The sequence below is a fragment of the Neovison vison genome, chromosome 2 (assembly GCF_020171115.1).
Source record: "Neovison vison isolate M4711 chromosome 2, ASM_NN_V1, whole genome shotgun sequence".
NCBI lineage: Eukaryota > Metazoa > Chordata > Mammalia > Carnivora > Mustelidae > Neogale > Neogale vison.
This window is the reverse complement of record NC_058092.1, coordinates 43,697,420-43,716,582: the sequence shown is the minus strand read 5'-3', so window position 1 is coordinate 43,716,582 and position 19,163 is coordinate 43,697,420. Positions and strand designations below refer to the sequence as shown.

At 42.0% G+C, this 19,163-nt stretch overlaps 1 protein-coding gene across 9 annotated transcripts in view; it reads left to right on the top strand.

Annotated features, from left to right (window-relative positions):
- HSPB11 (heat shock protein family B (small) member 11) overlaps nucleotides 1–7,186 on the top strand; it is a 34,333-nt gene extending 27,147 nt beyond the window's left edge. For 8 of the 9 annotated variants that reach the window (XM_044238289.1, XM_044238285.1, XM_044238287.1 and 5 more), the window contains 3 exons: nucleotides 1,629–1,697; nucleotides 5,163–5,206; nucleotides 6,973–7,186. In XM_044238289.1, coding sequence (XP_044094224.1) covers nucleotides 1,629–1,697; nucleotides 5,163–5,206; nucleotides 6,973–7,086 — 227 coding nt within the window. In that variant the 3' untranslated portion in view covers nucleotides 7,087–7,186. The remainder of the gene's footprint in view (nucleotides 1–1,628; nucleotides 1,698–5,162; nucleotides 5,207–6,972) is intronic. The other variant, XM_044238291.1, reaches the window with a different exon arrangement.
- The last annotated feature ends 11,977 nt before the right edge of the window (nucleotides 7,187–19,163 follow it).

Here is a 19,163-nt window from a genome sequence, read left to right as displayed (position 1 = left end):
GAAATCCTTCCAAAGTGCATAATAATTTCCATGCAATTTACTATGTGAAAATCTTTGGCAAAAAACCCTATTATGAACTTAAGAAGCCAGCTTGCCAGAACACTCGGTTCTTCAACATCTTTATTCCAGATTCATTTGGCTTGGGGTTCTCTGTCAAATTCTTTCTGAAAATCTGATAACCTTGATTATTTGCATTGGATAATTTTTATTCTTCTTTTAATAATGGCATTTTCTGAGGCATTTAGGAGAGGACTCTCCCTTTGGAACATCATTCTGATCCTGTCTTGTGTTTACTTAAGGATAAAATATTTCAGACAAAATCATGGCAGGAGACAATACATCCCAGATGGTTCAAATGAAAAGACTTTATTGATGGGATTACTTACAAAATTATGGTCTGGGTAAGGGAACCTAGGATGGTGAGAACGCCCTGAAACTGGCCACAACAATAAGCCATTACCACCCCTAGGATAAGGGACAGAAATTGTGTTACCAGAGCCCAATGAGAGCTGGAGCCTGAGTCTAATGGCCTGCCCGGCAGTGGCTGTAAGCATGAAGGGGCCCAACCACTGTCTCAGACAGTGCATGGAAGCAGGAAGGGAGTGGGCAAAAACAACCTGATCTCACTTTGCCACTGCCCTCCAGTTTCCTCCCAGTGCCTCCCATTGGCCAAACCCAACCAGAAGCCAGTGGTGCAATCCACAGTCCTCCCCCAGGCCAGAGAACAGAGAAGAGAAGAGAAGAATGTTTCTAGCAGGATCTGGGTTAGGGATAATGGAGAAAAAACAATGCAGAAGGAAGATGCCTGGATTCTGGTTAAGTCTCTCTCTTGTCATTAATTGTAGAGGCTCTAGAGTCAGACACACCTAAGTTTGAATTCTCTTTCTGACCCTTACTAGCTCTATTATCATTGAACACTTTGCCTGACTTCTCTAAGGTGCCTGATTTCTGTAAGCCTGTTTCCTCATCAGTAAAATGTATTAGTAATACTTTTTCTTAGAAGATTATAGTCAAGAGTGAATGAGTAAATATGCCTGACTCACAGTAGTTTCTCCATAAAGGTTTATGACCAAGATCACTAACAGTATTATTATTATTATTATTATTATTATTACTGTTACTATTACTATTACCAGTACACAAAAACTCTGGATGATAACCAAGTTCAGAAAGACTCTACTAACTTTGTATTAGGTGCTTTGCAAACATTTGTAAGACTACAGTGACACAAGACTGCATTTTACCATAGGGCCCTACAGAAAAACAGAGTATGTGAATGATTTTCAGACCAGGTATTTTTTTTTTTAAGAATTTATTTATTTATTCGACAGAGAGAGAGAGATCACAAGTAGGCAGAGAGGCAGTCAGAGAGAGAGAGGGGGAAGCAGGCTCCCTGCTGAACAGAGAGCCCAATGTGGGGCTCAATCCCAGGACCCTGAGATCATAACCTGGGCTTAACTGACTGAGCCACCCAGGTGCCCCCAGACCAGGTACTTCTGATCCCAGTATTTTGTGTAGTCCCACCAGTGCTTGACACTTTCAGAGAAAAAAAAGGAAATGTAGGGATAGCAACATAAAATCAGGTAGGTAATTAACACTTTATTTATTTTGTTTACTCCCAACGTCAGTGAGGACCTTGAGGATTGAAAAGACCACATCTAAAGAGCCAGTTGATTTTGAGCCATGGATTGAAAGAGGTATATGCTTTTTCGCCAGCATTGTTCTGGGTGTGAGGGAGGGGAGAATTGTCCTTTGATTCTATATTTCCAATTGCGCTGCATTTTGGTGAAAAAAAGGTGACTCGTGTGACTTATGTAGAGCCTAGAAACAACCAAGTTTGAATAGGAGACTGCTGCTTCACTTCTGGTTATGTAACTGTTAGCATGTTAATACTCAATTTTTCTGAGTTTCAGAATCCTTATCTGAAAAATGGAGACAGTAACCCACCATTTAAGGTTTTTTATGAACATAGTATCAGCTACCAAACTATACATGGTAGACAATAATTATTAGTTTCTTGTCTTCCTTCCTTCCTAATGGTACTATTTAAATATCATGATCAGAATTGCCTCTGGTTAAACACAACATGTTGCCTTCGTGTGTCTGTTTCCTTTCCTTCCCCAAATACCATGAGAACAATGGAAAAGGAATAAAAGGAGGCATAAACCTACAAGGACAAAAACAAAAAACAATGAAAAAAACAGGAGACCAACGAGGATGTGAGGAGTTAATCCATATTATGGAAGAGAGGACGCAGATGGAAGAGAAGGAACTAACGTTGCCGAATGGAGTAGTAGCTAAGTGCCATCCAAGGAGAGTAGCAATGTAAAGCAAGACAGTTTGCCCAACAAAACCCCAGGATGGTCTAGAATTTGAAGGCAGAAGGTACCAGGGAAGGTGCAAGTGAGACATGGACTGGAAAACAAGGGTAATTAGTTGAACATCTATATACAGAGTTTTTGACCCTATGTAAGTTCTCCTGTTCCACAAAGCTGGATGATTCCTCTTTCCTCCCGCAAACCACCTGCAAAGGATAATGAGGAACACTGTGTGTTGAGGCTCAGAACTCAGCGAGGCCAGACTTAGTAGAAAAATTAAGGGAGGGGCGCCTGGGTGGCTCAGTGGGTTAAGCCGCTGCCTTCGGTTCAGGTCATGATCTCAGGGTCCTGGGATCGAGTCCCGCATCGGGCTCTCTGCTCAGCAGGGAGCCTGCTTCCCTCTCTCTCTCTGCCTGCCTCTCCATCTACTTGTGATTTCTCTCTATCAAATAAATACATAAAATCTTAAAAAGAAAAAAAAAAAGTAAGGGAGCTGTGCAGTTGAAAGCAGGAGATTTAAGCCTGCAAATTGAATGGTGAGAACTCACTCCTCTGTGCTCTAATGTTTATGACAGCAATCAAGAAAAAAAAAAAAAGAATATAGCCCCACCCAGGAGACTAAACATTTTTGGAGAAACCGAATGGCTCCAGAAAAAGATCTATGTACAGACAAAGGCTAGCTCATTCCTGGTCGCTCTGTTGAAGCCCTAGTCAGTGAGCCTGGTTCATGCACATGGTTTTCAAATGATTTATTTATAAGTAACAAAAGATAGCCAAAGTTCACTGGACATTTGATGAAGGCCTCAAACCTTGAATATAATCAAGCCTTTAGCTCTAACTCCAGTATATTGGAAATAGAGGATAGAGGATTAAATGTAATGAAACTAGGAGGAGGTAAGATGACAAAATGTGGGACATTCTATAGAAAAACTGACCTGATCTCTTCAATAAGTCAGTGACATGGGAAAAAAAATGTGTGTGGGGGAGAGAAAGCAATTCAAAAGTCTCCTTCTTAAAGGAGACTTGATTCTGATTTGAATAAACCAACTATAAAAAGACATTTTGGGGACAGTTGGGAAATTTGAATGTGGACTGGGTGTTACATGATATTAAAGCATTTTTAAATGTTGGTATGATAATAGTATTATACTTTTGTAAGAAAAATCCTTATTATTGAGAGATGGATAATCAAATATTTGGAGGTGAAATGTCATGTTGTCTTAGATTTCTTTAAAATACTTTAGCAAGGGCATCTGGGTGGGTCTGTTAACCATCTGCCTTCAGCTCAAGTTATGATCCCAGGGTCCTGGGATCGAGCCCCACGTTGACTCCTTACTTAGTAGGGAGTTTGCTTCTCCCTCTCCCTCCACTCCTCCTCCCTGCTCATTCTCTCTCTCTTAAATAAATAAATAAAATCTTAAAAAGAATACTTTAGCAAAAAAAAATGCCATAAGTCAAGTATAGTGAAATGTTAGTAATTATAAAATCAAGATGACAGGTATATACAGGAATTACATCAGTCTTCTTTGATGTAAGTGAGATTTTCCAATTTTCTTCCCTTTTTTTTTTTTTAAAGATTTTATTTATTTACCTGAGAGTGACAGAGAGAGCATGAGAGGGGAGAGGGTCAGAGGGAGAAGCAGGCTCCCCACAGAGCAGGGAGCCCGATGTGGAACTCTATCCCGGGACTCCAGAATCATGACCTGAACTGAAGGCAGTTGCTTAACCAACTGAGCCACCCAGGCACCCCCAGTTTTTCATAATTAAACTAAGCAATGAAAGAAGAGGTTATAATTAAATTCTGGTAGAGGAGGAGTTGCATAAGAAAGAAAATGGGATCATAATTTGATACTTATTTCAGTAGTAAATAACATTACATAGACAATAATGTAACTGTGAAGTATTGATTTCAAAACTGAGAGGATGGCAGGAGGGAAAAGTTGCAGGAGGAGGAAGAGGATATCAATTTCAGAGACCTAATTTTCTCCTACCATAATAAAAAGTCAGTAAAACACTAATAAATTGAGAAAAGGAATATAAACATGTTACAATTCTAGGGAAAAAACGCTGAAGGAGTTGGAAACATTTGCCTCTCAGGAGCAGGACTAGAGGGGAAAGAAAGGGTCAGGCAGGGAATTACTACCATTCATTACCTCAGAGAGAGGTTAGGAAACCGGAAGTCATGCACCGTCTTACTTCCAGAATCTATCCCTTTTGTAATATGTGCCTTAAAAATTATGTGCACTAACTATTCTGATACAAATAAAATTAATTTCTAAATAATGTCAGTGTTTATTATTATATCAATCAAATATTTCATGTTTCCAAAAAAATGTTTGATATGACTTGTGACCAACTAAGTTAATCTGTTTTAAAATTATATTAAGTAAATGTTTTCTAAAGTTGGGTACCAAGAAAGATCAATTCACAGGCAGCATAATTCAACGTCACAGTAAAAGTTCAGCATGAGAAACCGAGCTGTAGTCATTACCCATGGGGGTGGTAATAAGATGGCTCTTTTCAGGCCTTGTGACAACTGTTCGTGGCTTGATCCTTAAAAGGGATTTTCACATTTTGTCAATTCCTTATATTCTTATATTCCTTTACTCTGATTTACATTTCCTTTTGTTTATACTCACTACAGATGTTTTAGAGCTCACAGTTTATCTTTCACGCCTTTTACATCAAATATTCCTATTTTGCTATTGAATTTTAACCCCCAACCCCTGGTAAGTCTGATCTAACTGTAGTTCACCAGACATCATGTTTTGCTAAGCCTAAATTTCAGTAGCTGTCCTCATGTATTTTGAATCCTAACTCATTTCTGTTAAATTTCTGGTTTAGATCTAGTCCACACAGAGGGGCAGCTTCAAAATGAAGAAATTATGGTAAGTCAATATACTTTGTAGAGATAAACATTATCTTTAGTCAGCGCAATGTGTTTACATTTTAAATCTATCTCCTCAGTCATAAAGTTAATAATTTGTGTGTATTATTGTGATGTATTATAGGTTCTATACATAATAACCCATGGAGAAGGTCATTCTCAATGATACTACAGTTTAAATAAAGCATGCATCAACTAGGCCTTTATCTGTCATAGACTAACAGCAAGGGTAAAACAATTCACTTACTTGTTTTTATTTTGTTCGTTTTTTTAGAAGTGTTTACTTGCTGTGCTTTCATTCATTTGATTCTGTAGGCCTTTTAGAATAGGAATCAAAAAAGGTTGAGATGCCAAAATCGGATGTTAATTTGAGCATGAAAGGACAAGAGAGATTCACATAAGGGGAACTGGAGCATAGGATCAGCAACAAATAAGCCAAAGAGAGATGAGGTGGAAAGAAAACCAGCATTTTTCGACAACATTCCATTGGGCTTTGCTTGTCAAGTGGAATGAATGCCCGTTGATGAGGAAGCTGCTGCCTCATCAGGAGTTCCTCTGTTCCTGCTCGTTAATCAGGCCCTGGTTTTAGACAAACACAAAAAAGTGAAACAACTAAATGTGTGGGCTTTTTTTAATTTTTTTATTTTTTAGGTGGTAGTGTTTGTTTAAGGTTTCTCTAAATGAGACTGAAAGAGGAACCTTGTCCATTAAGTTTCCGTCTTCACAACTTAACCAGGCGCTGCTATGAAATCTGTGCTTCAAAAGATTCTGTAGGAAGTTTTTGAATGCTATTAATTATCTTCTCTGCCACCCAAATGTGCCCAGTGACTGGAGAGGCCAGTGGGGCCAGAAAATGATTAATTAGACTGAATTTTATCTGCCTGTTTTTCTCCATGTTTATTAATGGGTTATGATTAGTAAGCCTCTGCTAAGTATTTTGTTTTAGGACTCACTGTGAATCAACAACATTATAGAACAACATTATAGGACATTTGGAAAACAGTAAGGGGGAGTGGGCAGCTGGAAGTCACCGGTGACTTACTTTATTACCCTGCCACAAGAGCTTTTATTACACTTATTTTCTTCTTGTCAGTATGCATCACATAGTTTAATAGTAAAAACTGAAGAATTTTGTATCTTTTTAAACAATATTATAAGTTCATAATTATAATTTTAAAATGAAATATGTGAAAATAGACAAATGTTCACTAATTTCCCTTTTCCTGCCTCTGTCATTAGAAGTAATACTCCAGGGGACAACTTACGCCTGTTCTCACTACCATGATCTTCACCTTTTAAATTATTCTCTATGATTAAATTTCAAGGAATGAAATTACTGGGTCCATCAGGGTAGACATATTTATAGCTGTTTATATATATTGCCAAATTGCTTTCCAGAGAAATTATACAAATGTAAAAGTATAATAATGTTTCAGGGTAGTATAGTTAGAGGAATCATCAAACAAAGGAAGTCTCCTAACATGAAAAATACTTTAGAAAGACACTTTTAAAAAATTAATCAGAAATGTAAAGTTGCAATTTTTAGTTCCACCCGTTATTTTTCATCAAACCAATGCTGATATTTGCCGGGTGATACATCAGACCAGCGGTACTGTTATACGCAGGTGTCTTCTTTTCTGATTATTATATCTTATATATTATATATTTAGGATATCATTTTTGCATCAAACTCTTTCTTCTGCTAACTGCTGTTTAACAAGTTAACTAGAATTGCTAAATGCTTCCATATTGATTTTTCCTTTGCAGACACGAGATGGCCACGCCACTTACTTGAGATTCATGATTATATCTGCTTTTGATCATTTTGCATCTGTGCATAGGGTTTCTGCAGAGGGACTAGCAGTCTCAAATCTTTCTTAGTAATTATAACCAAATACTCTTGCATGACTTTTTTTAACAGTGTATTTATTTAAACATGAAGTTGTCATTGATATGCTTTTATTAAAGGGATTTGTATCAATCTGTTTCAGTGTTTTTTTCTCTTAAACATTTTCTGCGAAGGAATTTGGTTCATTAGTGAGGAGTGATGGCCACCATATGGGCTGTAAGAAAGCTCTCATACAACCTAATAAAGGAAATGACTATATATGAAAACTTAACTGATAAATGCATTGTGTCCTCCCAGCATCTCACAAGGTGCCCTTCAGATGTCAGTGCATTAATTTTTTTTAGGTTCAGTGCATTAACTTTTTAATTTATTTATTGATTGATGAAGAGGGCTAAGTGAGCAACATAGACAGTAAATGTATGTGTTCAGAAAAGAGAAAGGATTTATGGGAAGGTTTCATGGAGGCCATGGAACTTGAACTGGGCCTTGTCCAAAAATTTATTTTTTTCTTTTAATTTAATTTTTGCCTTGATTTGAAAATCTCAGAGAAGAATTAGGAAAAAAAAAACATAATCTGACTTTCCACAGACAACCATTATTAACATGAGTTGGTTTTTTTGGTGTATGTTGGGGAGCTAAAGAACAGGATAGGACAGATTAGGCAAAAATAAAGCTTTTCTGAATATACTTTATATACCTTAACTTTTAGAAACACAAATAACTAATATAACCAAAAATTAAAACAAAAAAGAAAGTCCAGAATATTGAAAACAAACAGAAATGCATGAACCTAACTTTATCACTAGTTGGTAAAATAAACATACAAGAAACAGTGGCATTAAACATGGTATTTCATCTATGTGGTTCATATTAGTTTCTTAGGACTGCCATAATGTGCTACAAACCTTCTGGCTTCAAACAATAGAAATTTATTGTCTCACAGTTTCAGAGTCTAGAACTCAAAAATTAAGGTATTGACGGGGTTCGTTCCTACTGGAGGTTCTTTTTTTTTTTTTTTTTAATTTGACAGAGAGAGATCACAAGTAGGCAGAGAGGCAGGCAGAGAGAGAGAGGAGGAAGCAGGCTCCCCGCTGAGCAGAGACCCCGATGCGGGACTCGATCCCAGGACCCTGAGATCATGACCCGAGCCGAAGGCAGCGGCCCAGCCCACTGAGCCATCCAGGTGCCCCGTTACTGGAGGTTCTGAGGGAGAATCGGCTTAACTCAGTGGGTTAAGCCGTTCCATGTCTTTCTCTTAGCTTCTGGAGTTGCTGGCAGTCCTTGGCATTCCTGGACTTGTGGCCCTGTAGCTCCATTGTCTGCCTCTGTCATCACATGGCATTCTGTGTGTGTGTCTTCAGATCATCTTCCCTCTGTGCATATCTGTTTCTGTGTCTCTTCTCCTCTCATGAGGACATCAGTCATATTGAATTAGGGCCCACACTATTCCAGTATGGCCTCGTCATAACTAGTTCCATCTGTAACAATCATATTTTCAGGTAAGGTCACATTCACAAGTACCAAGGATGGTACTTCAAGGATGAAGACTTCAACATGTCTTTTTGGAGACATAGTTCAACCCATAACATAATCTTAGTGAAAGTGTGTGATAGTTTAGTTTGTGGTAGTTAATTTTCATGTGTTACATAGACTGGGCCACAGTGCCCAGGAGTTTGTTCAAACATTCTGAATGTTTATGTATGGGGTATTCTGGGGACAAGATTAACATTTAAATGGGTGGGCTTTTTAAAAAATTAACATATAATGTATTATTTGCCCAGGGGTACAGGTCTGTGAATCATCAGGCTTACACACTTCACAACACTCACCATAGCACACACCCTCTCCAATGTCCATATAAATGGATGGACTTCAAGTAAAGCAGATTGCCCTCCATTCCATCAGTTGAAGACCTTAATAGAACAAAGATTGGACTTTCCTGGACAAGAAGGAATTCTGCTGTAGACAGCGCTCAGACTTGCACAACAGCTCTCCAGCCTGTCAGCCAACCCTACAGATTTTGCACTTGCCAGACTTCATACTCATTTGAGCCAGTTTCTGACAGTCAGTCTCTCTCCCTTTCTGCCTCCCTCTCATTGTCTTCGTATATGCATATATATGATGGGAGGCCAAATATATGATGGGAGGCCAGGGAGGCAGCGGCTATTGCTGCTACAATCCACTGCAGTTAAACATTCTATGCTCCTGATGTGATGCCCTATGAAGCACACGGGCCAGCCTCTGAAGTCCTTCTGCCAGAATTACTGAGCCTGAGTTGCATCAAGTTCTAGAGTTAACTTCCATTTTTGGGGAAATACAAGGGACGGAAAAACAAGTAAAATGACACCACAGGGCAGCAAATAGACTAGTAGCCATTTTGTAACTCACCAAAATGCCCAGATCTGTGCCTTTCCTGCACATGGTAAGATAGACTTCCTGGCCTTCTTTGGGTAGGCCCATATGACCAACTGTGGGCAATGAGATGAGGGGAAAGGGGTAGGTGAGTCTACATGAGAGCCTTCAAAGAAAGAAAAGCCTTTTCTTTCTCTGTCACGATGACCAGCAATGATGATCTGCACAGTAGCTGCCTCACCAGTCTGGGTCTGGAAATTGAACCTGATGATAGCAGGGAGCAGACCTCTCTCAGTGTGAGGTGGACAGACAGAAGGAAAAACACAGGGGCACCTGGGTGGCTCAGTGGGTTAAGCCGCTACCTTCGGCTCAGGTCATGATCTCAGGGTCCTGGGATCGAGTCCCGCATCGGGCTGTCTGCTCAGCGGGGAGCCTGCTTCCCTCTATCTCCCTCTCTGCCTGCCTCTCTGTCTGCTTGTGATCTCTCTCTGTCAAATAAATAAATAAAAATCTTAAAAAAAAAAAGAAGGAAAAACACAGCTTTGTTGTTTTAAGCCAGGGAAATTTGGGCTATAACTTGGCCTATCCCAGTTGATTCACAGACAAATCTAGACTGTGGCTTATTCTACAGAACAAGTGACCTGGTTTCCTCAACAAGTCAGTGGAGTGAAAAGTGGCAATTAAGGAAGGGGCCCACTCTAGATTCAAAAAGACTTTAAGGACCCCCATAGCCACATGCCATGTGTGGATGTTATTTGGATGCATTTGAGCAAAACAACTGAAAATAAGACATTTTTAAGATATTTGGGGAAATATGCTTATGGATTGGGTGTTACTGTTCATTTTGCTAGCTGTGTTACTGGCATTAAGCTTAGCTAAAAAAAATGCTCATATTTTTCAGAGATGCATATCGAAGTATATAGGGGTAAAGTGTCCTCATATTTGGGATTTGCTTTAAAATAAGCAGATGTTTTAAGGGGAAAGTTATTGGTTGAAACAAGTATGGCAATAAATGGTTAGATCTGGATGGTGGGTCTATGGGACTTCACTGCACCCACCTCTGTGTATGCTTGACATTCTTCATAACAGAAAAATAAAAATCAATAATGCTACTGAGGGTATCTTTGTGCATAAATCTCTGCCTGCCCTTCAGAGATGTCCTTAGAAGAGATTCCCAGAGGGGAGTTGGTCAAAGTCAGAGTTTTAAGGTTCTTAATACTTAATACTTCCTGATAAACCACTTACCAAGATTTGTTGCACAAATTTACTCTTAGAACGGTAGGTTTTAGATAAACAGAGGAGAGTAAGAAAAGTATTTCAAGAGCAATGTTGGTGTGACCGAAGACGTGAAGAGGAGGACTCTCTCATCAAACACATTTGGGGAATGATGAGTATTTAAGTCAGACAAGGGCAAATAATAAGACTAAAACCGTACATTACAGCCAGATCAAAGAGAGCTTTTAATGTTTTCAAATATTTTCCCTTAATATTGGAGCCATTTAAGGCTTTTGAGAAGAAAGGTGACTTAGAGCAATTGTGTTCATGTTCAATGAAATGAAATGCTAAGGATTTTCTTTTGGCCAACTTCCTAAACTGAAATGTCAATGATTCTTTGTGTAAGAAACAGTGTTAAGGCTCGCAGATTGCTGGAAGGATCTCCAGGGGCTGTCTGATTGATCTCTTTGGCTCAGGCCTAATAAATTATCTCTTAAGTCTTTTTTCTCTGTGTCTGTCTCCTGTGGATGCAGAGAACAAGTCATCAGTGTAGTGCTTATAATACCATTTATGATATTTAAAAACGGCATTCTTTAACTTTCATTTTCCTGGACTTTAAAAATTCATTTCACCTTCTAAAAACCTCACCAAGTTTCAAGCAATAGGTATCATAATATGTGGCTTTATCTTTTTTCTTTTTTTCTTCACTGCTGAACCCCATCATCTTTTTAAAGTCTCATCTGTCCCCAGTTGGCTTCCTTGGTCTCCTCTATCCCTCATTTGGATTTATCTCCACCTACCCACTGACTCCTGACTCCCATTGGGCTCCGTGTACTCTGTGATTGAGACTTCGGAGTTTGCCTCCTCTGCCTGGTGGGCTCTTTTCCTTACCTACCTGTACAGCTAGCTTCCTTGGGTACTTCAGATCCCTATACAAAGTCTCAGTGAGGCCTTCTCTGGCCTCAGGTATCTAAAATTACAGTGTCTCATCACCCTGGCCATTCTCCACCCACACACACCTCTGCAACATAAACATGCAGTCTTCCTTCCTGGGTTGTTTTTCTCCTTTGTTCTGGGATTGGCCACCCTAGTTCCTGTGCTGCGGGACTTCTGGTACCTTACTCCTCTTTTCTCACTACCACTAAAATCCAGCTGAGATTTTTTTCCCTTTAATCATATCCCAAGCATGCTGTGAGAGATGAGGTCAGTGCAGTCTCCTTTCAAGTGTGAGTATCTTGGGTAGGGGCTCAATTGATTGAATCACCCTCAGCTCTGGCAACCTTTTAGAGACGGCCCTACTTATTACTAACACATTTTTGTTCTTCTTTATCATGTATTTCATGTTTATTGTCTCTTTCCCTCACTAAAAGGTAAATTCCAAAAGGGCAGGCAATGTTTGTTGCTTTTGCTTCTGACCATAACCTCAGGCCTTACAACAGGTGCCTGGCGCATAGTAGATTTTCAGTTAAAATGTGTTGAAGCATTGTTCTCTCTTTTGTTTTTTTTTTTTAAGATTTTATTTATTTATTTGAGAGAGAGATAGTGAGAGAGAACATGAGGGAGGAGAAGGTCAGAGAGAGAAGCAGACTCCCCGTGGAGCTGGGAGCCCGATGCGGGACTCGATCCCGGGACTCCGGGATCATGACCCGAGCCGAAGGCAGTCGTCCAACCAACTGAGCCACCCAGGCGTCCCGCACTGTTCTCTCTTTATACTACTTTATCCTCGAGGAGTTTTTACTAAATCTTGGTAATAAAATAGACATTTTTGGATCACTTACTGTGGGCCAGTGCCTACCACGGTGACTTGTATCAAGTTTTTACTTTTTTGTTGTTGTTGTTTTTTAAAGATTTTATTTATTTGAGAGAGAGAGAAAGCACAAGTTGGGGGTGTAGGGGCAGAGGGAGAGGGAGAAGCAGGGAGCCTGACAGGACCTTGAAATCCTGACTTGAGCTGGAGGCAGATGCTTAACTGACTGAGCCACTCAGGTGCCCCAAGTTATTACTTTTTTGAAAAAGTAAAAATCTAATGACATTTTAACCATGTACTCAAACAGGGCAAAGAAATATTACAAAAATGAAAATCCTTACATCTCTCACAGAGATTTGCACAGACTTATTTTTATTTTTAAAAGATTTTATTTATTTATTAGAGAGAGAGAGCATGTACAATCGGGGGAGCTGGAGAGGGAGAAGCAGGCACCCCGCTGAGCAGGGAGCCTGGTATGGGGCTGCATCCCAGGACCTCGGGACCATGACCTGAGCTGAAGGGAGATGCTTAACTGACTGAGCCACCCAGGGGTCCCTGTACAGATTTTTAAAAAAACATTGCTGTTAGGAGCCCTGTCTCAGGAATGCCCCTCTGTGGGGGGGCATCTTTGGGGACTTTACCTTCTAGTAAATGCTGGAGCATCTAGTGATGCTCCAACAGCCTTTTGTAGCTGTAGCAAGCCTTCTAAAAAATAACATGTGGCAGTATGCAGTTTTAAGCATACACATAGCTTTGGACACAAATTCTATTTCTAAGAATATATTCTAATGCAATAATTAGATAAATGACAAATGAACAAAGATTGATAGATTGATAGCAATGCTTCTTCAGGGCAGGAGCTGGAAATGACTATGCATTTGTACATTAGAAAGCATATATATGGACATCAAATATCGTACTTTATCAAGAGATATTAATCATATATATATAAATATAGGATGGATACTTCTGGTTAAAGATGGTGGAGTAAAGGGATTTTTACTCCATCCCCTTTCTCAAAACTCACTACACACAACAAAAGAACTATAAAAAGAAAGAAAAAAATTCCATCTGTAATGAGAAAGGATTTTCACTAAGTCCTATGACATCAGGATTTTGGTGAAAAGGAAGCTGAGAACTGCTATGCTCTCCCAGAACTAGAGAACGTCACAGACACGTTCAATAAAAAAACAATTTTTTTTATTGGGACTGAAGCTTTCTCAGGCTGCAGGTAGCTTCAGAGGAGGGGGAATGTCCCCAGAGGGCTGAGGTTACTAACTCAGAATGGCAGGGGTGATGGAGCTGAAGGAGAGACAGGAAGACACCGTAAAGGGGACTGCTGGAGGAAGCCTGCTGGAGGGCGTCTTAGCTCGGCCTGCCGTAACAATAACACAGGCTAGGGCTCCTCAACAGCAGACATTTATTTTCTCAGTTCTGGAGACTGAAAGGCCAAGATCAGGGTGCCAGTGTGGTTGGTTTCCTGTGAGACCTCTCTTCCTAGGTTGGAGATGAGCATCATCTCCCTATGTGCTCACATGACCTCTTCTTTGTACAGAGTGGGGCAGAGAGCTCTCTGAGGTCCCTTTTTTCTTTTTTTTTAAGATTTTATTAGACAGAGTGTGAGCAGGGGTCGGGGAGCAGAGGATAGGGAGAGGGATAAGCAGACTTCCCACCGAACAGGGACCTTGACCGAGGGCTCGATCCCAGGACCTTAAGATCATGACCTGAGCCACCCAGGTGCCCCTCTCTGGTGTCTTTACTTAAGTGGACATGGATCCTCTAGTATCAGTGGCCTAGCCTGACCTCATCTAACCTTAATCACCACCTCCAGGCCCTCTCTACAAACACAGTCACATTGGGGGTTAGAGCTACAACGTAGGAACTCTGCACGGCAGGTCATAAGAAGGCAATCGAAGCAGAGAGCGTGTGACTGAAGGGGATTTCTAGCAGCCCCATTGCAAAGGAGGTAATAAAATTAATACGAAGGTATTTAAGACAGCTAATCTAAATGAAAGTTGCAGATTGCCCCAGCTGACTCCTCTTCATCCTTCTACACTCTGTTCCCAGCAAAAGATAAGCCCCGTTAAAGAGTGATCAGAAAAGACCCAGAAGGGGACTGCTTTAGGTCAATTTCTCCAGAAACAGCCTGAAGTAGGGACTCTTGTAGGAGTGCTTTATTGAGTAAGTGCTCTCGGGAAGCAGGATGAGGCAAGGGGAGAAAGTTAACCAAAGATATGGCTTCGGGGCGCCTGGGTGGCTTAGTCAGTTGAGTGTCCAACTCCTGGTTTCCCTTCAGGTTGTAAACTCAGGGTCGTGGGATGGAGCCCCACGTTGGGCTCCACGTTCGGCAGGAAGTCCGCTTGAAGATTCTCTCCCTCTGGTCCTCCCCACTAAAATAAATAAATAAATCTTTAAAAAAGAAGAAAAAGATACGGCTTCAGCTGGAGCCCCAGCCTGATCCCATAAGGAGCTCTGGATCATGAATGGCCCCTGAGCGGTAGGTATACTCTTACCTAGAGGCAGGGGACCAGGACTTTGTAGGACAAACGCATCCATCGTCAGTCACCCCCAGGGGAACATAATCTCTCAGGAATTTCTGGGTGGGAGAGCTGCCGTTGAGGAAACCTGTCAGGAAAAGGGGCATCTGTGAGCCATGAGCCTCGAACACTCAAAGCAGCTGTGGCAGATGGGTGCACTGGCTTGGTGAGACGGGTCCAGGTGTGTCCCCAGCAACAATCCACTTGGAGCTGTGCCTCTTGGAGTGGGGTCCCTGCAACAGCGGCCGCAGCCTCTCCCCTGAGAACTTGTTAGAAATGCAGATCTCCTATCCCAACTGCAGGTCTGTTCAATCAGAAATGCTGGGCTTGGGGCACCTGGGTGGTTCAGTGGGTTAAAGCCTCGGCCTTCAGCTCAGGTCGTGATCCCAGGGTCCTGGGATTGAGCCTCGTATCAGGCTCTCTGCTCAGCAGGGAGCCTGCTTCTCCCTCTCTCTCTGCCTGCCTCTCTGACCACTTGTGATCTCTGTCTGTCAAATAAATAAATAAAATTAAAAAAAAAAAAAGAAAGAAAGAAATGCTGAGCTTAGGACCCATGAATCTGTATTTTAACAAGCCCTCCAGATGATTTTGATCATGCCAAAGTTTGGGAACCACTGTACTATAGGGAACTGTAACCAGAGACTGAAAGAAATGGAGGGGGAAAAAAAAAACCAAAAATGAGGCGGATACACAACATACGGTGCAAGAGAAGTGAAAGACAAGAATCGCGACTCATGATTATCTCTTAAAAAGACAGAGCTCAGAGAAGAGATACAAGGATTTAAAGAAAAAAAATATAAGGCACAGAAGATGAACAGTGAGCTGCCAGGGCTAAGAAAAGAAACAGAAGAAAGCAAACCCTTTCAGAGCTAAAGCCGTGTAAGCAGCAAAGGGATAATGATGGTAATTGTAGCAGTCAGCGTTCAATTAGGAAAACTACATTGGCTCCAGATCTCTATTTAAAGCAGAGAGGGAACTAATGAAGAGGGTTTGTTATAAAATGTTGTAGAGACTAGGAAAACAAATAGGAGAGGGGATGTGACCCTGAGTTGGCACCCATGAGCCACACTCACTGTTGACAGTGGAGGCAACGTCGCTGTCTCTTGAGCAGAAGCCTCCCGTTGCCTTGACTGGTGACAGCAGCACAGCCACAGGACCTGGTCCCCAGCAATCTCTCCAACCAGAAGTGAAAAAAATTACTTCTTACTTCTGCTCACCTTCTAAGTTCCCACCAGTGCTTTCCAGTGGCAAAACCTAATCAGAATGCGGCCTCCAGGCTTCTGGCTCCCTAAGATCCAGAGGGGAGTGTGGGCAAATGGGAACAGGCGAGAGCTGAGAAACTGGCGCAGTATTAAACCCAGTTTAAGAAGAATCAGGTCAGAGGAGGGAGCTTGAGAAAAACTATGAAATGAAATAGACAAGAACAGATTTTAAAAATAGTTACAGAGGGGCGCCTGGCTGGCTCAGACAGTTAAGCTTCTGGCTTCAGCTTAGGACATGATTTCAGGGTCCTGGGATCAAGTCCCAGGTTGGGCTCTCTGCTCAGCGGGGAGTCTGCTTCTCCCTCTCCCTCTGCACCTAACCCTGCTAATGTTCTCTCTCTCTCTCAAATAAATAAAAATTTTAAATTTTTTTTTAAAAATAAAAAAATAGTTATAGAGAAGATAACAGCTATGAAGAATAGGGCATACAACACACCCAAAATTCTACTTCCTGAGAGTAGGATGAAATACAAGGAAAAGGGTGCCTGGGTGGCTCAATGGGTTAAGCCGCTGCCTTCGGCTCAGGTCATGATCTCAGGGTCCTGGGATCGAGTCCCGCATCGGGCTCTCTGCTCAGCAGGGAGCTTGCTTCCCTTCCTCTCTCTCTGCCTGCCTCTCTGTCTACTTGTGATCTTTCTCTGTCAAATAAATAAATAAAATCTTAAAAAAAAAAAAAGAAATACAAGGAAAAGATGATCAAGGCAACTGAAGAGAATGTTCCTGAAATTTAAGAGAAGAAGAAGAAGAATTAAATCTTAGACCAGAAGAGGTTACGTATTTGCATTAGTTGTTCAGGCTACTGTAACAAAATTGCCACAGACTGGGTGGCCTATAGACAGTAAAAACATTTCTTAGGGTTCTGGAGCCTGAAAGCTGAGATCAGGGTGTCCCCAAGGTCGGTGAGGGCTGTCTTCTGGAGCAGCAGACTGCTTGTATCCTCCCCCAGGGGAAGGGGGCAAGCTAGCTCTCTCAGGGCTCTTTTATAACAGCATTAATCTCATTCCCAAGGGGTCCCTCATTGCTCATTCCTTCCAGTCCTACCCTAACACTATCATGCTGGGCTTTACAATTCAGGGTGTGAATCCGGGGTGACACAAATCTTCAGAGTCTAGCAGTATTATAGAAATTTTGATATAGGAACAATCAATACTGGGACTAGGTCTTGAAGTTATTGAATCTCAGATTTGAAGAAAGAATCTGACAGGTCTCCAGGTCTCCAAAAGCAAAACAAGTGCCGGGAGCAATCACTCGGGCTGGCTCACTCTCCTCCTCTCATGACTGCTGGACCGCAGGGGAGCAGGGTTTGCGAATCTCTGAGCTAAAGAGGCTGAGATACAAGAGTCTGAATCCCAGCCAGGGATCCTGTGGGCTCCAGACGACAGGCTGGCGGGGGCAAGCATGTCAGATGTCCCAGAGTATAGCATCCATGTACCCTTCCGTTTTTTTTTTTTTTAATTTTTATTTTTTTAATGTATTTATGAGAGAGAGACAGAGAGCTGGGGGAGGGGCAGGGAGAGGGAGAGGAAGAGGGAGAATCTCAAGCAGACCCCCCATTGAGCGCGGAGCCCAACATGGGCCTCCAACGCAAGACCCTGAGATCACGTCCTCTGCCTGGATGCTTAACCCACTGCACCACCCAGGTGCCACCGTGTTCCCTTCTTGAAAAAACTACTTGAGACTATCAGTGATGTCATCTATATGGCACAACAGGTATCCTGAATCCTTCTTCATCGGACATCTACGCATGCCTTACAAAATGTGTTAACACACCTGCTGAATGTCATGGCGGAACTTACTCGAAATGAAGTCATCCGTGGCCAGTTTAGCAGGATGAGAGTCCAAACCTGCTGAGCACTGTGCACAGTTCTTTGCCATCTCTGCCATGCGGAGTTACCCCACAAGTGTCCCTTTCCCTTCCCGTGCTCTGCACGTTCCCATTGCAGGTTGTGGGAGGCCTGGCCCCAGCCTAATGCTTTCCCAGGCTTTCCCAGTCCCACCCAGCCCCACACAATTGCCCTCCCGTCTGCACTCCCTGAGCAGTGAGTCTTCATCTCAGCTCTCCCCCACCATCCTCGCTTTGAATTACAGTCACTGCCACGGATGCCTAGTCCCCCGTGAGGTTAAGCGGGACCTTGTCCTCCTGGACATTGCTCAGCACCCAGTAAGGAATCGGTGCCCAATGACAGTCTGAAGCATTAAACCGAAGAGAACTGACTTGGAACGCTTGGGGTCTAGTTCACCATTCTGAAAACTCAGCTCTAGCTACTGTTGTTCACTGAAAACTGGGAACTTTCTCTGCATTTATAGGCATGAATCGGAGGACCATCTGAGGAGTGATTCAGAGGAGCACGGGCTTATCCGCTATCTCCTTTTATGGAAACGGGGCTTAGGAAGGACGGGGCTCGGCTGGGCTCCAGCCCCACTGCCCAGCTCCTCGCTCTCCGTGTACCCACATAAACTCATGCATGCATTGCTTTGGCAGGATGAAAATTTTTTTTTAAAAAATATTTTATTTATTTATTTGACAGAGATCACAAGTAGGCAGAGAGGCAGGCAGAGAGAGAGAGGAAAGCAGGCTCCCTGCTGAGCAGACAGCCTGATGCAGGACTCAATCCCAGGACTCTGGGATCATGACCCGAGCTGAAGGCAGAGGCTTTAACCCACTGAGCCACCCAGGTGCCCCCAGGATGAAGAATTTTGATTCACTATCCCTACTGTCCTACCTTCCTACCATTTCCCACTGCCTAAAAAGGGGGACCAAGGAGGCAGTTGTGGAACGACTTAAAATAATAATAGCCGGTCAGTGGCATTTTCTCCAAGGCAGGCACAGTTCTGAGTGTTTTACTTACAAATCCTCTAGGCAGAAGGCATTACTAGTAACTGATTTTATAGTTCAAGATACCAAGGCAGCTTAGCCAAAGTCCCACAGACAGCTGAAGTTAGAGAGGGGCTTTGAATCTTGGCTTGTTACTTACTAGATCTAAGCCCTTCCACAA